The sequence below is a fragment of the Halichoerus grypus genome, chromosome 8 (assembly GCF_964656455.1).
Source record: "Halichoerus grypus chromosome 8, mHalGry1.hap1.1, whole genome shotgun sequence".
In the NCBI taxonomy this organism is placed as follows: domain Eukaryota; kingdom Metazoa; phylum Chordata; class Mammalia; order Carnivora; family Phocidae; genus Halichoerus; species Halichoerus grypus.
In genome coordinates this window covers 116,636,380-116,651,063 of record NC_135719.1, presented here as the reverse complement: position 1 = coordinate 116,651,063, position 14,684 = coordinate 116,636,380, and the positions used below count along the sequence as shown (strand labels likewise).

The window sequence follows — 14,684 nt, the reverse complement described above, 5'->3', positions numbered from 1 at the left end:
GAAGCCAGGATTTTATCCTTTTTGTGTTCAGGTGTAGTTTCAGTAGAAAAGAAGGAAGAGAGGGATGAAGAGGGGGAGGAAGAAAAGGAAGGGAAGGAAGGACATTTCACTTAGTCTGCACTACTATCCCGAGGCTCATCAGAGCAATTTATGAATTGGGACTCAGACCACAATAAACTGATGCCCAGAGGAGCCTCAGCGGAGGAGAGGAGATAAGACATTCAAAACAGGGAGCGTGCTCTAACACCGACCCCGCCCTTCAGGGGAAGGAGGCAAAGGGCAAGCATACCTTTTCAGTAGTGGTAGCTACCAAGCCACCAGCCTTTCCTTCCCGGGGATCGCGCCCGGAGCAGGACGGCTTTCTGCGCAGGAGGGCTATTTATTTTGCAACGAACCAAATTAGAGGTGCTGAGGAGGAACTTTCATAAACATCTAAATATCTGGGTAGGAAGCCAGAATTCAATTCCGACCTTTGGCCGAGTACACCTCTCTAGTCTTGGTTTTGTAGGCAAATAGGGCCACGTCTCTCGGAGAGCCGCTCGCCCGGGGCTGAGGGCAGGGCCGCGGCAGGGGGAGCCGCCCCGGGAGCCGGCGGGGTCAGGGAGGGGGCGGCAGGCCAGGCCTGCTGCGGCCTCGGGGGTGGGGGCGACCAAGGCTGCACTTACCTCCGGCAGGGAAGCGGCCTGCCCGTCCCACCGCCTTCTCCGGGAATAAAACTCCGGCACCGGATGCCTGTCCTCTCGCAGCCCGCCAAACATGGTCGCCCAGGCAGCTGCCCGCCGGCGCGGGCAACCGCGGCCCGAGAGCTGCCGCGAGGGGGCCGGGCGGGGGGGGGGGGGGCGGGGACCCTGCTTCCGCCGCGGGCTGCGCCGACTGCGCCGGCGGGCTGGCGAACGGCGGCGCTGCCCAGCCCGGGCGTGGCACGCCTCGGCCGGGTTCCCGTTCCCGCGGGGCCCCGTCCACTTTCTGGCTACCTCTGGTGGCTTATAGGCGTACGCAGAGTAAAGCTGCCCGGGGGTTAGTTCTGTACAAGTCAATTCTTCATGGCCTTCCAACCGTGAAGTAAACCACTTAGCTGTTTTTTGTTCTTAATTGGGAGTAACAAGATTCAATTCCATAGGGAAGATCCCTTTGTCCCAAAATTTAATAGCACTAAATTAATTTCAAATCCAGGTCGGGATTAGGTCGATGGGGGGGGGGGTTGGTGGAGGTTTAGGGGAGGATGCGTGGAAATAAGGTTTTTGTAACTTGGTTCTGCTGCATAACTAGATGTGCTACCCAGGGCAAGACAACTCTGATCCTCCTGAAGATACCGAAGTCAGGGGTTATGAGGTTTTTAAAGGAGTAATGTGTGTAAAGCACCACCCTACTCAAAATTAGTGTTGCTTAAAGCAAAGAAACTTGTTTTGTGTGAGTATTCAATAATATTTTCACATTTATGCTTTTCACTTTTTAAATCCTGTGTCTTCGAATTCCTTCTTGCAACTGACTTTTGTTGATATTTTTCCTTCCAACACTGATGTCAGCAATGCTAGCTAACAATTGAGAATGCCTAATATATTCTGCCTGTTTTATCCCCACAGTTTAATTAGGTTAAGAGATGCTCAGTAAATAGTAACTATTTATATTCCCATCAATTTTAAACATATGACAATTGGCATCCCACTGCTTCCCCTTACTGCCCCAGCCCCCACCCCCACCCCCAGTCTCACTACTGGGTAACACATAATTAGTATAAAACTAATCAGCTGGATTCATGTTCCACTCAGTCCACTGCTGTTCAGATAATATGGAAACCCACCTATACACTGGCAGTGGGGCTTTGAGGCTGTGGCCTCTGGACTGGCTTATTATATGAGATTACTCACTTGAAATAGGAGTTAAGAATATTTCAGTCACCAAGAGTTTTTCACCTAACAATGTATATAACTTGGGGTGGGGAGGACAGGGAGAAATTATGAGCTAACGCTCCACAAAGGCCTGAGAAAGACCGAGGACTCCAGATAGAATCCGTTCACCTCACCACCAATGTCAGGAAGACCACACTTCAGTCAACTTCTTCAGTTTATCCCAGTGAGTGAAGAAATGCTAATAGAAAACCAAAGATCTTTTATACTTCACCATAGTTTAACTTCAGGCTGTCTAATGTACAAAACTAAGGTAAAAAATAAGAGGTGAGACCTGAAAACAATGATCTACATAAAAGTTACATGACAAGTTATTTCACCTGTGCTAGAGGGACATAATATTTATAGGAAAACTCTGATAACTCTGAAGGGGCCATCTTATACTTCTGTATTACCAGACCCTAACAAAAAAGGGAATAAAAGGTTGTTTTTATGGCTCTAAATCATTATTTATTTAAAAAGTGACCAATACTGTTGGGGCGCCTGGGTGGCTCAGTCAGCTGGGCGTCCGCCTCCAGCTTGGGTTGTGATCCAGGGTCCTGGGATCGAGTCCACATCAGGCTCCCTGCTCAGCAGGGAGTCTGCTTCTCCCTCTCCCTCTCCCTCTCCCTGCCGCTCCCCCTGCTTGTGCCCTCTCTGTCAAGTAAATAAACTAAAAAAAAAAAATCTTTAAAAAAAAAAGTGAACTATTCATTTCTTAGGTTAGATTTTTTTTTACCAGTTAGATTTTTTTAGTGATATCAGAATCTCATAATCTAAAATGGAAATATAATTTTCCCTTTAAAAAACAATTCATGATGTTATAAAGTAGGGATAAAGGTACTATCTAAATATTTAACAACTTCAAGTGTCCTGTGAGAGAAAGATTTTTTTTTTTTTTTGCCTAAGTAAGAGAAACAATTCTTAAGTTCATATAACTAAGAGCATATTAACATAAAACTAAGTTGCTGGTCTCAGATTTTAGGCCCAAGACATTAACTGAATATAATGTATGCTTATACTATGAAAAAGTCATAACAGATTTTCAAAGTATTATAATTCTACCTTTAAAAACTAACATGTAAGAAAATGGCAATGCCAGTATTTGAATTATCAACTCCATTCATCTATTCTCCATCTAACCTATACTGAAAGAGGAAAGACCCTATGGCTTCTTGATTTGTTCTAAGGTAAAGACATTTCAACACTAAGTATCACCCTATTAAATTTCAGGACTGCATATACCCTTAAGTATTCCAAGAGCTATCTCTAAAGATCTATAATTTTTAAGGACTGTATCAATTTTTCTGTATCTAATTGTAATGCTTAAGGATAATCCTTCAAAACTCATTTCTATTTAGACATTATACAGAAGCAATTAAATATGCCTGTTGTTCCTTAACCTAAACATATATATTGCCTTAGCAATTGTCTTGTGATGTATGGATTTGAGATTCTTTAAAACTTCAATTCCAGTGTTCAAAAGCAAGGGGAACATGCCTCACAGCACAACTTCTATAAACTACATTCAATGCATAGGATAAAGAAATTCTCGTTGTCTCCTTGACATATTGTACAGATGATACATTAAATAACCTTTGTGCATGCTAAGTTTAAAGATGTGAACAGCATTAATATCTCCTCATGAACAAATGTTAAATGAATTACCACTATACACATCAAACTAATACCATAAAAAATTTAGAGTAAGCTTGTTTTGAAATTTCATGCATCTCAAATACTATGAAAAACTTTGTTAGGTCTTATTTTGACAGGTATTTAGGATTTATTGCCTCAAAACAGGGACAACTATATTAGAAATTCAGGTAAGTATTTAAGTGCCCATTCTGAGAAGTGTTCTTTTTAATCCCTTAGCATTCTATATGTATTGCATTAGCTTTAGTCCAGACCACTAGTCCCTAGTGTAACACTACTTTCAAGTTCAAGTGATGCTAATTATTCCTTAAACTGTAATTTACCCTCATCCTAATATCAAGTACTTTTTCCATTGTCATTTGACTATGTCTGATCTAACATCTGCTAAGGAGTTCCCAGGAGTTATCCGATTACCAGTTTCAACTGACCCCTGGAAACACTGAATGGCTACTTTGGTGGCATTATCTTCACAATATTCAGATCTAGATAAATTTGAGAAGACAAAATTAAATTAAAAACACTCAAGAAGGCTAGGAGTTTTACAAATTACTTTTCAGAATAACAGAAAATGAAGTATCTACATAAATTGATATTCGTGTTATAGCAAGTTACCCAAGGCCAGGCCATAGGATAGTCAAAGAGACTACCACTGGTCATTTTTCTGATACTTTAGAAACTAATCTCTTCTAAACAAAGGTCTAAAATGAATCATACTAATACCAAATTGCACTTGCAGAAAGATTCCATTACATTTTGAAGTTAGAGCAAGGGATAAACGCTTTCAACAAATAAAGGACTAATAAAAGGTTACTAGAATGAGCATTGTCATGGTAAAAATTCATGTTAGACATCACTTTAAAGCTAGTATTCACCAGATTCTGTTAATACTAAGGTAGTTTGTCAAGTATTTATGTGATGCTATCTGTAGTTAATTAAACACCCTTAATGCCTCCTTGCTGAAAACTTTCCACCAAAGTGGCACTAGCACTGAAAAAAGTTATCATCAGCTTTTCAGAGGGTAAAAAGCAGTTACTTTAAAATTTTTTTAAGTTTTGAAACAATTTCAAAACTGCCTTTTTATCTCACTCCCACCCACCCAAATGACTCTGCTTAAAAAATAAAAAACTTATGTATGTTAAGAGTCAGCTCTTGTGTGAGAGGGTCATTACAAAGCTCAATATTTTTAGGCTAATTTGTTCTCTAGTTTTTATATTATTTCAAAAATTAATCTCTCTGCATGATACAGAAGGGTCCACTACTAAAAATATAGCATCTATAATGCACTGTTATCTTATGAACAACATGAAGCAAAGCTACATTGAATAGAGATATTGAAATGTCTGTATGTGGTAAAAACAGGCTAACTGCCATTTTCCAATCAGCTTTACTCAATTTCTCCTAAGTTCCCCTTAAAGAGAATAAATCAGAACAAAGTAGAGATGTCATTCCGCTAAAAAATACAAATATGAACCCCCTTCTCCTAAGGGTGTGGATTTTAAAGCTTAAGCCCAGGACAGTGGATCCCAAAGGGTTGCAATATTCTTCTTTTTTTTTTAATTTTATTATGTTATGTTAGTCACCATACAATACCTCATTGGTTTTTGATGTGGTGATCCACGATCCATTGTTTTCATATAACACCCAGTGCTCCATGCAGTACGTGCCCTCCTTAATACCCATCACCAGTCTAACCCATCCCCCCACCCCCCTCCCCTCTAACACCCTGTTTGTTTCTCAGAGTCCATAGTCTCTCATGGTTCAGGGTTGCAATATTCTTATCTGTAACAATTTCAAATCAGATACATAGGAAAATGGACAAGTTGTATATTACAAAATACAGGACTATCTTGCAGTTTTATCTTTTAGAAAAGGAAACTGGTGCGCCTGTCTGGCGCAGTCGGTTAAGTGGCTGACCCTTGGTTTCAGTTCATGTCTGATCTCAGGGTGATGAGATCGAATCCCACAACGGGCTCCGCTTAGCACAGTCTTCTTGGGTTTGCCTTGCCTCTCCATTTGCCCCTCCCCCCTAAAATAAATCACTTTTAAAACAAATATTAAAAAAGTAAAAAGAAAAAAAAGAAAATCTATTCTAGTGATTTAAGGCAAGTATTGCAAAAGCATGATTCTCAAATCAGAAAAAAAAAAATATCTCCCTCTATCTCCCAAGTAATTGTTAACTGTTGAAAACCTATCCTTATGGAATTTGGATAAGCTCAGAAGTTAAGATGTTTCACTAGAAAATTAAAGTTAAAACAAGTTTGACTAAATTGGACTCTTAATATTAAGTGGCTTTAAAGTTTGCCCTGCTGGCTCTTGTTTCAGGCACCCGCATGCCCCAAAAAGCAATTTGTTTCATACTGTGTCAGGCTATTATCAGAGGACAACTCCCACCCCAGTTTAGAGAAAGAATCATTTTATACTTAACCCCAGAATATAGCTTGCATCTTGCTGAAATATTCAGGTGGATTTTCACTTGAACACTTAAACCAAGCGTTAGGAGTTTGGGTACTCTGGGAGACCTGTCTGGTTTATTGAAAGGAGGGGGAAAGTTTACCCAGATCTTCTCCCTTGAAAAGTTGTTGGCAATTCAAAGCAGGAATCTCATCTGAGAATTAGACAAGACTGAGTTAGGTACATTTCACCTCATACTAATATCTTAAAAGACCAACATGGGTAAAACTATGAGAAGGGAAAATTGAAAACTCCAAGACCGTGATTTTGAGATCAATTTCAGCTTTACTTTAAATCTGTATTTATGCATCTGTTTGCAAAAAAATGTGCCTGTCCTTAACATTACTGCAATGTTCATTTTAGTCTTAAAGTAGTACATAAAAATAAACAATTCAAGCTTCTATATATTTTATTGTCACCAAGCTTCCACAGAACTTGTGTGCAAACTTCAGGTTTCCCATCTCAAACAAACCTCCATGCACAAACTAAGCTACTCAAAAATACTCAAGTCAGCAAACACCCAAAACGCATTAAAGAGAAACCTCAAATAATGGTTTTAAAAATCAAACTTCAAAACTAACCTTTTATAATTGAACTAAGTTGTTGCATGTTGCACCCTTCCTTTCCTATGCATACACCCAGGGAAAAACTTCCAACAACAGATCTCATACTTGGCACAAAGGCATTTCAAAGAAACACAAACAAAAGAAAAAGAGAGAGAGAAAGAAAGGAAACGAGGTTTACGCTGACTCGAGTGCAAGCTTAGTCCACTTCCTCGATGGTCGGTCCCCCGGAGGCTCCAGAACTGCCGCCGCCGCCAGGGCCGCCTTGGTAAAGTTTGCTGATGATGGGGTTGCACACTCTTTCGAGCTCTTTCTGCTTGTGTTCATACTCATCTTTCTCTGCCATTTGGTTTCGGTCGAGCCAGTTGATCACCTCCTGACACTTCTCGAGGATCTTGTTTTTGTCCTGCTCGCTAATCTTGCCCCTCAGTTTCTCGTCTTCCACCGTCTGCTTGATGTTGTAGGTATAGGACTCCACCGCGTTTTTGGCGGCGACCCGGTCTCGATTGGCCTCATCTTCCGACTTGTACCGCTCTGCCTCCTGCACCATCCGGTCAATGTCGTCCTTGCTCAGACGACCCTTGTCGTTGGTAATGGTGATTTTGTTTTCTTTACCGGTGCTCTTGTCGGCGGCGGTGACGTTGAGGATGCCATTGGCGTCGATGTCGAAGGTGACCTCGATCTGGGGGACCCCGCGGGGCGCCGGGGGAATCCCGGTCAGGTCGAACTTGCCCAGCAGGTTATTGTCCTTGGTCATGGCCCGTTCGCCCTCGTACACCTGCACCAGCACGCTGCTCTGGTTGTCTGAGTAGGTGGTGAAGGTCTGCGTCTGCTTGGTAGGGATCGTGGTATTCCTCTTGATGAGTGGGGTCATGACGCCGCCAGCCGTCTCAATGCCCAGCGACAACGGGGTCACGTCGAGCAGCAGCAGGTCCTGTACGTTCTCTGACTTGTCCCCGATGAGGATGGCCGCCTGCACCGCGGCTCCGTAGGCCACCGCCTCGTCGGGGTTGATGCTCTTGTTCAGCTCCTTGCCGTTGAAGAAATCCTGCAACAGCTTCTGGATCTTGGGGATGCGGGTGGAGCCGCCCACCAGCACGATCTCCTGGATCTGGCCCTTGTCCAGCTTGGCGTCACGCAGCGCCTTCTCCACCGGCTCCAGGGTTCCGCGGAATAGGTCAGCGTTGAGCTCCTCGAAGCGGGCGCGGGTGATGGACGTGTAGAAGTCTACGCCCTCGTACAGCGAGTCGATCTCGATGCTCGCCTGCGTAGACGAGCTCAAGGTGCGCTTGGCTCGTTCGCAGGCGGTGCGCAGTCGCCGCACTGCGCGCTTGTTGGGCCCAATGTCCTTCTTGTGCTTGCGCTTGAACTCCTCCGCCAAGTGGCTCACCATGCGGTTGTCGAAGTCCTCGCCGCCCAGGTGGGTGTCCCCGGCCGTGGATTTCACCTCAAAGATGCCATCCTCGATGGTCAGGATGGACACGTCGAAGGTGCCGCCGCCCAGGTCAAAGATGAGCACATTCTTCTCGCCGCCGGCGCAGCCCTTCTTGTCCAGGCCGTAGGCAATGGCCGCCGCGGTGGGCTCGTTGATGATGCGCAGCACGTTGAGGCCCGTGATGGTGCCCGCGTCCTTGGTGGCCTGGCGCTGTGAGTCATTGAAATAGGCCGGGACCGTGATGACCGCGCTCTGCACCTTGCCCCCCAGGTAGGCTTCGGCGATCTCCTTCATCTTAGTGAGGACCATGGAGGAGATCTCCTCTGGGAAGAAGGTCTTGATCTCTCCCTTGTACTCCACCTGCACCTTGGGCTTCCCTCCCTCGCTCACCACCCGGAACGGCCAGTGTTTCATGTCCGACTGCACTGTGGCGTCCTCGAACTTCCGTCCGATCAGCCTCTTGGCATCGAAGATGGTGTTGGTGGGGTTCATGGCCACCTGGTTCTTGGCGGCGTCGCCGATGAGGCGCTCGGTGTCGGTGAAGGCCACGTAGCTGGGGGTGGTGCGGTTGCCCTGGTCGTTGGCGATTATCTCCACCTTGCCATGTTGGAAGACCCCCACGCACGAGTAGGTGGTGCCCAGGTCGATGCCGATAGCCGGGCCGCGGGCAGACATCCTGACTTAAAGATAAGGCAAGCGACGTTAGGCGACAACACCTAGGACCGAAAATCTGCGGCGTCAACTAACGGTCGCCTCGTACCAGACACCGCGAGCGCAAACAAGATCTCCCGCTCCCCCTGCGCGGCTCCCGGCTCTTATAGCCGCCTCCCTGCCGCCTTCTGGAAACTCCCGGAGCCAATCCGCTCCCAGCACCGCCCGCCACAGGCTTGCCTGGGTCGGAGTGACCCGCCCGTAGCCCAACAGATTTCTAGTTGGGTGAGGGGCGGGACACCGGCCCGTGCTCAGACGCGAGGGGCGGACGTTATGCAAATGAGGGTCCCCCCAAGTCTCCCCGGCTGCCTCAGACCGCCCAACCTCGCGCTCCTCTTGCAGCTCAGCGGCGTTAGGCTCGCGCCCCTCCCGCCAGGTGTAAACGCTTTAGCAGGATCTTTGCTTCTCATAAGGCGGGATTCGGCAACGTCTCCTGGATTGGCAGGACACGCAACCAATGAGCAGCGCGGACTCCCAAGTGGGTGGGGAAGGAAGGGAAGGCTGGGGCGTGGTGCAGGGAGGAGACGCGGGAGGGGAGCTCCGAGAAGGGAACCACCTGAGCGGTTCGCTCAGTTCCTAAGACCTTAAATGCAGTTCAAAGCCGAGTGTCCCAGCTAACCTAGCACGCAGGGGCGGGCCGGTTCCTTCAGAGTTGGCTGCGCCGAGGAAATAGGGCCAGAGCCAGCTTTTTTTCTTCCGTCCGCACCCTTCAAACGGAAGGGACTGGGAGTTGGCGTGGCCTGGGCGTGAGGGCGGCTCCCCCCCCCCCCGGGCGGGGACAAAAAAGAAATGACTTTGAAGTTCCTAGGACGGGACGTCGGCCTCCTGGAATTTTACTTCGCGTGCTTTGCAGCGTCTCTGTGGGTGTGAGCGCTCGATAAAAAACCGCCTGGCGGGGCGGGGACCACAGGAGCCCGGGGGAGCGCCCAGGGAGGCCGGCGGTTTTTCTGCGCCGCGCGGACGGCCTGCAAAACTGTGGAGACCGGGAAGCGACTGCGAGTCGTCGTCCCAGGGTTTAAACTTTCTCCACCTCGCTCTCCATTTTCCCTGCTTGTCATGCCATTTTAAGCTTCCCGATTTCGTCTCCCTGTTCTCTCCACTGCTTTCCTTATTTTCCGTTTCAAGTGCTTTATTCCCCGTTTTGAGTTCTTCACTGGAAAATCTAGAAATTAATCAAAACCTGCTCGTTGAAGCACCATGAAATAACCCAGGCTCACGCCCGGCCCGATTCTCTCATCCCCAGCATGCGCTCACGCGCTCGTGTTTATGACCGAGTCAGGTTTTATGACCAAGCTCAACTGAAGAGATTGTTTTCTTTAACTATGCTGAAGTTACGTTAAAGACAGAAACCCTCAGTAGGTAGATGAAAAGGAGCGTAACTCATTCTAGTATGTTTAAGAAGACGATGAGAATAGGTCTGGAAGTACTATCTGGTACCAGCTGAGAGGAGGTCGAAGCAAACCCCTATATTTGGACTCCTGCAGGAAGACGACAACAAAATTGCTGTGACAAAAACAGCGATAACACTTCACATTATGGGGGAAAGCTGGAGACATTCACTCAACGAGCTTTTAACAGGTACCTATTATGTGAGCGTAAAAAGACAAATGGTCAGTTTTTATGAGGTTAAGACTCTAATAAAAAGATAAAGGTAATTTGAGAGAAGTGCTGTGGGAACACAAAGAAGGGGAACATCCAGACAGGGGTGAAGGCTTCCTGGGAGCGAGGGCACACGTGAGCCAGGCGCTGAAGTGTCCAGGGAAGAGGGGAGGAAAGGCATTCTTTCTGTGGACTGTAGCGTGAGCAAGGATAAGACCAGTGTGTGCTGAGGCAAATACACGTTCTGTACAGATTAGTGTCTCAACGAGGAGAGGGACACTTCAGGTGGACAGGATACGACTAAGAGCTTTAGGTGTCATGATTTTTTCCTGAGGCTATGGGAGGGGGGAACCATCTTTTGAAGGAGGCTAATAATTAATAATGTATGGCCCATGTCAGACTTGTGTGAGACAGTGCTGGAGAAAAGTTTTTGTCTAAGAAACACACAAGCTATCTGTGTCCAAGAAGTAATGTTGAAAGAATCCTGTAAAATCAATGAATAATTTAAGTTTCTTTTATCTAGTTGTGTCTGTCATTTCTAATTTTTAAAAACACATTTGCTATTAATTTGTTAATCTCATTGGTTAAATAGCATTGGCTTTAACCACGATTCCCATCTCTTTTTCTATGAAAGAAGCTAAAGATGGGGCACTGAGTGGCTCAGTCGGTAAAGCGCCTGCCCTCAGCTCAGGTCATGATCCAGGGTCCTGGGTCCTGGCTCCCGGCTCATTGGGAAGCCTGCTTCTCCCTCTCCCTTTCCCTCTGCCCCTCCCCGCCCCATGCTCTCCCTCTCTCTCAAATAAATAAATAAAATCTTTATTTTTTTAAGATTTTATTTATTTATTTGACAGCGCGAGAGAGCACAAGCAGGGGGAGCAGTAAAGGGAGAGGGAGAAGCAGGCTCCCGCCCAGAGCAGGGAGCCCAATGCTGGGGCTCCATCCCAGGAGCCTGGGATCATGACCCGAGCCGAAAGCAGACACTTAACCATCTGAGCCACTCAGGAGCCTCGGAAAAAAAAAAAAAGGACTTAAAAAAAAAAAGTTAAAAAAATTTGGACTAGGAAACCTTTTAAAGAAAATATGAGGGAAACAAAGATAAAACCAAGAAGTTCCTATTAAAGTTGTCTTAAATTGTGAGTACAGATCTCTTGATTTTATTCTTGGAATTTTTTGCTTTTTATATAGTTAAAAAAGGAAAAGGGATTAGCAGGCTGGAGAGCAATACAAATTCTTTGTAGAACTGATGATACAGTGTAATTTAGAGACAGGGTCTCAGCTACAACTGTGAAAGCAGAAAAACAGTGAGAAACAAACTCATCAGATCTCCTGTATTCAGACAGCCCTCATGCATTACTTCAAGCAAAGCAAGATTGCATAAAAGCAAACATGCTAGTTCTTACAAACACTAAAATTACAGCTTCAGAAGGGAGAGGTTTGTGTAATAACTATGTACTAAATGCATAGTTATTACAAATAAATCTTGCAGTCTAACCACCACATTCATCTTTAACATTGCTTTCTGAAATCACAATAGCAATTTTATCTGCATTTTCATTATATATATTTCATTACATATATATCTGCTCTTTTTACCTAGTAAATTGATGTTTCATACTTTTTTTAAAAGTAAACTCTACCCCCAACATGGGGCTTGAACTCAGGATCATGAGATCAAGAGTCACATGCTCTATCTACTGAACCAGCCAGGTGCCCCTATATGTTTTATACTTTAAATGGCATCTTAGTTTTTCCCAAAAAGACAGTGTTTGCATTTTGATTTTATATGAAATAAACATCTGCAGCCCTAGAACACTGTCATATACTGACCATTCTTGGAATTTTTATATTGTTTCTTATTTATATTAATTTTTTAAAAAATTTGTTCTTTTTGATGATTGTGGCTCGTAATTCATTTAAAACATGGCCCGTTAAAAATGATCAAATTAGCGAATTTATGATCAAATAATATTCATCAGTGCCAGCAATGGTGTAGCAAAATAGGTAAATGCTACTGGTGGGAATATAAATTAGTACAGTCTTTCTGGAGGGCAATGTGACGATATTTTTTCTTTACCTTAAATATGATTATACCCTCCACTTAGTGTTACTCTTTGCAGGATTCATCCTAAGGAAATAATAGAACATAAAGGTATATTATTTATAATAACAACAATAATAAAAGGGAAATGGCTTAAATATCTGGCAATAAGAAAATGATAACATAAAGTATAATACATTCCTATGATGAATTATTATGTAGCCATAACATTGTGTACACGAATTTTTAATGACATAGGAAAAGTTCCTGGTATAATTAAGTGGGAAAATAAGATATAAGACTTTTGTATCTTATTTTATATGTAGGATAATCTTCCATATATTAAGAGTGGATCCAAAAACTGGGTCAAAATTGATTATCTCTAGATGGTAGGATTATTAGTAATTTTTCTAAATTTTCTTGTACTTTTACAATGATTTTTAACGCTTGACTATTAACATACAATTGAAACAAAGTTTGCTAATCTAATATTTACGTAGAAATTACTACTGACTTTCAACAAGGGAAATCTCTTTGGCAGATTATAAATAGTAGGGTGTTTCAAAATATTTTTAAAATCCAAAGACTGAAGTTCCACACAGTCTGGAAGAAACAAGAGCTTTAGCATATGTCAAACCCTCTAATCCCCAGCACCCAGAAAAGTACCTGGAACACAGTAGTGATTAATAAGCTCAGTGTTTATTAAAAGTGGTCTGAAGCACATTATTTAACCAAACAACTAGAACTAATAATTTCATTTTTTTCCTGTATAAGGTGAAAATTCTCTGCCTGTCTCTTATATTTCTGTATTAAATAATACTTCAGAGACTAAAAGTTGAAACAAACTCACATCTGAAAATACTTGTACTAGAGATACAAAGATGAGTAAGATGAGGTCTAAAACTATGTGCCTGGGTAATCAGGCCTACCCTAAAGAGACTAAGAATAAGTTTTTCCAGAATTACCAGGGAAAAACATTATGGATTTTCTGGAATCCTCTCAATTCCTACCTGGACACATTCTTTATAAAGGATGTGGATTAAAAACAAAACAACAGGGGCGCCTGGGTGGCTCAGATGGTTAAGCGTCTGCCTTCGGCTCAGGTCATGATCCCAGGGTTCTGGGATTGAGCCCCACCCACATCGGGCTCCTGGCTCAGCGAGGAGCCTGCTTCTCCCTCTCCCTCTGCCTCTCTCCCTGCTCATGCTTTCTCTCTCTCTCTCTCTGTATCTCTGTGTCTCAAATGAATAAATAAAATCTTTAAAAAACAACAACAACAACAGAAAAGGTTGTGGATTGTTTTGAGGAAGTAATGTTGGCCTGAAGAGAAGTAAGTAGCAGCCTATAATTTGAGGACCTATGAGCAAACTGGATTTGAAGTAGTTATTTAAGATCTCTATAAATACTGCCATCTTATATTTGTTCCAAAATATTTCTCCAGTCACCTGTCACTATAGGAAAAATTTCACCATTGTTTCTTTTAGTCTTGAAAAACTCAGTCTTTAAAAGTTACAGTGAAACTGTAACTTAGCAATATAATCTAATAATGTAGAATGAGTTTCTGTTAAATATTTATTCTTGGTGTTAATGTATAATACCGTTATTTCTCAGCTTTCAAATTTAGTGAAAATTTGAAATTTTCAAATTTTCAAATAGTGGCCTTGCAGTGGGACACTTCCTGGTATGGAAGGCTAAGACCTGAACCTAGAAGAGAGGCTTTTCCAGAAGAGAAGTCAATCTGTGAAAATAACACTAATGGTGCCTACTTCAGTTCTGTACAGCATTAACTTCGAGGATAGACTCTTATGGAATAGTCTGACCCAATATTGTTGTAATTGTTAATACTTACTAAATTCTGTGCAATTATCTCAATCATCTTTGGGGACTGGACTGAAATGAAGAGAATACTCTTTGCTGATCACTTTGGAGGGGGGCAACTTATTAAACTCTTAACCTGAAAATAAACAAAATGAATTATATTGAGAAGGAAGTTATTTCTCTGAGTAAATTGTTATTTTGAAAATTAACCCTCTGAAAGAAATACTATGTCAGTGGATTTTTTATAAATAATTATTTCTTTTCATATTTTGAGGAAACCTAATTAATTTGTTGCCATCTATGTTTGCCATGAGAGAGTACTTTTTCAATCATTCCATATAGAAGAAACCAGGATTTAGCAATAGGAATTTTAGTTAATTTGTTTTGTGCACGGAAAAAAAATTTTTTTTTTCTTATTTTTAAGTAGGCTCCATACCACAGTGTGGAGCCCAACATGGGATTTGAACTCAAAACCCTGAAATCAAAACCTGAGCTGAGATCAAGAGTGGAACGCTTAACTAGCTGAG

At 43.3% G+C, this 14,684-nt stretch overlaps 2 protein-coding genes and 1 non-coding gene across 4 annotated transcripts in view; 1 reads left to right on the top strand and 2 right to left on the bottom strand.

The window, feature by feature from the left end:
• The window catches only part of PPP1R36 (protein phosphatase 1 regulatory subunit 36), a 30,721-nt gene extending 29,886 nt beyond the window's left edge, over positions 1-835 (bottom strand). For both annotated transcript variants that reach the window (XM_036120224.2, XM_078053813.1), the window contains exon 1: positions 666-835. In XM_036120224.2, coding sequence (XP_035976117.1) covers positions 666-758 — 93 coding nt within the window. In that variant the 5' untranslated portion in view covers positions 759-835. The remainder of the gene's footprint in view (positions 1-665) is intronic.
• Positions 836-6,384: 5,549 nt separating this feature from the next.
• On the bottom strand, positions 6,385-8,997 carry HSPA2 (heat shock protein family A (Hsp70) member 2). The gene has a single exon (XM_036120230.2). It carries the CDS (start codon positions 8,664-8,666, stop codon positions 6,756-6,758), a length of 1,911 nt encoding a protein of 636 aa, XP_035976123.1. The 5' UTR covers positions 8,667-8,997; the 3' UTR covers positions 6,385-6,755.
• Positions 8,998-14,194: 5,197 nt separating this feature from the next.
• On the top strand, positions 14,195-14,263 carry LOC118553248 (small nucleolar RNA SNORD2). The gene has a single exon (XR_004925906.1). It is a non-coding gene; the product is annotated as a small nucleolar RNA SNORD2 (small nucleolar RNA).
• Positions 14,264-14,684: the final 421 nt, after the last annotated feature.

Coding starts and splice junctions, on each gene's coding strand:
- HSPA2 (XM_036120230.2), bottom strand. CDS start 8,666: ATGTCTGCCCGCGGCCCGGCTATCGGCATCGACCTGGGCACCACCTAC.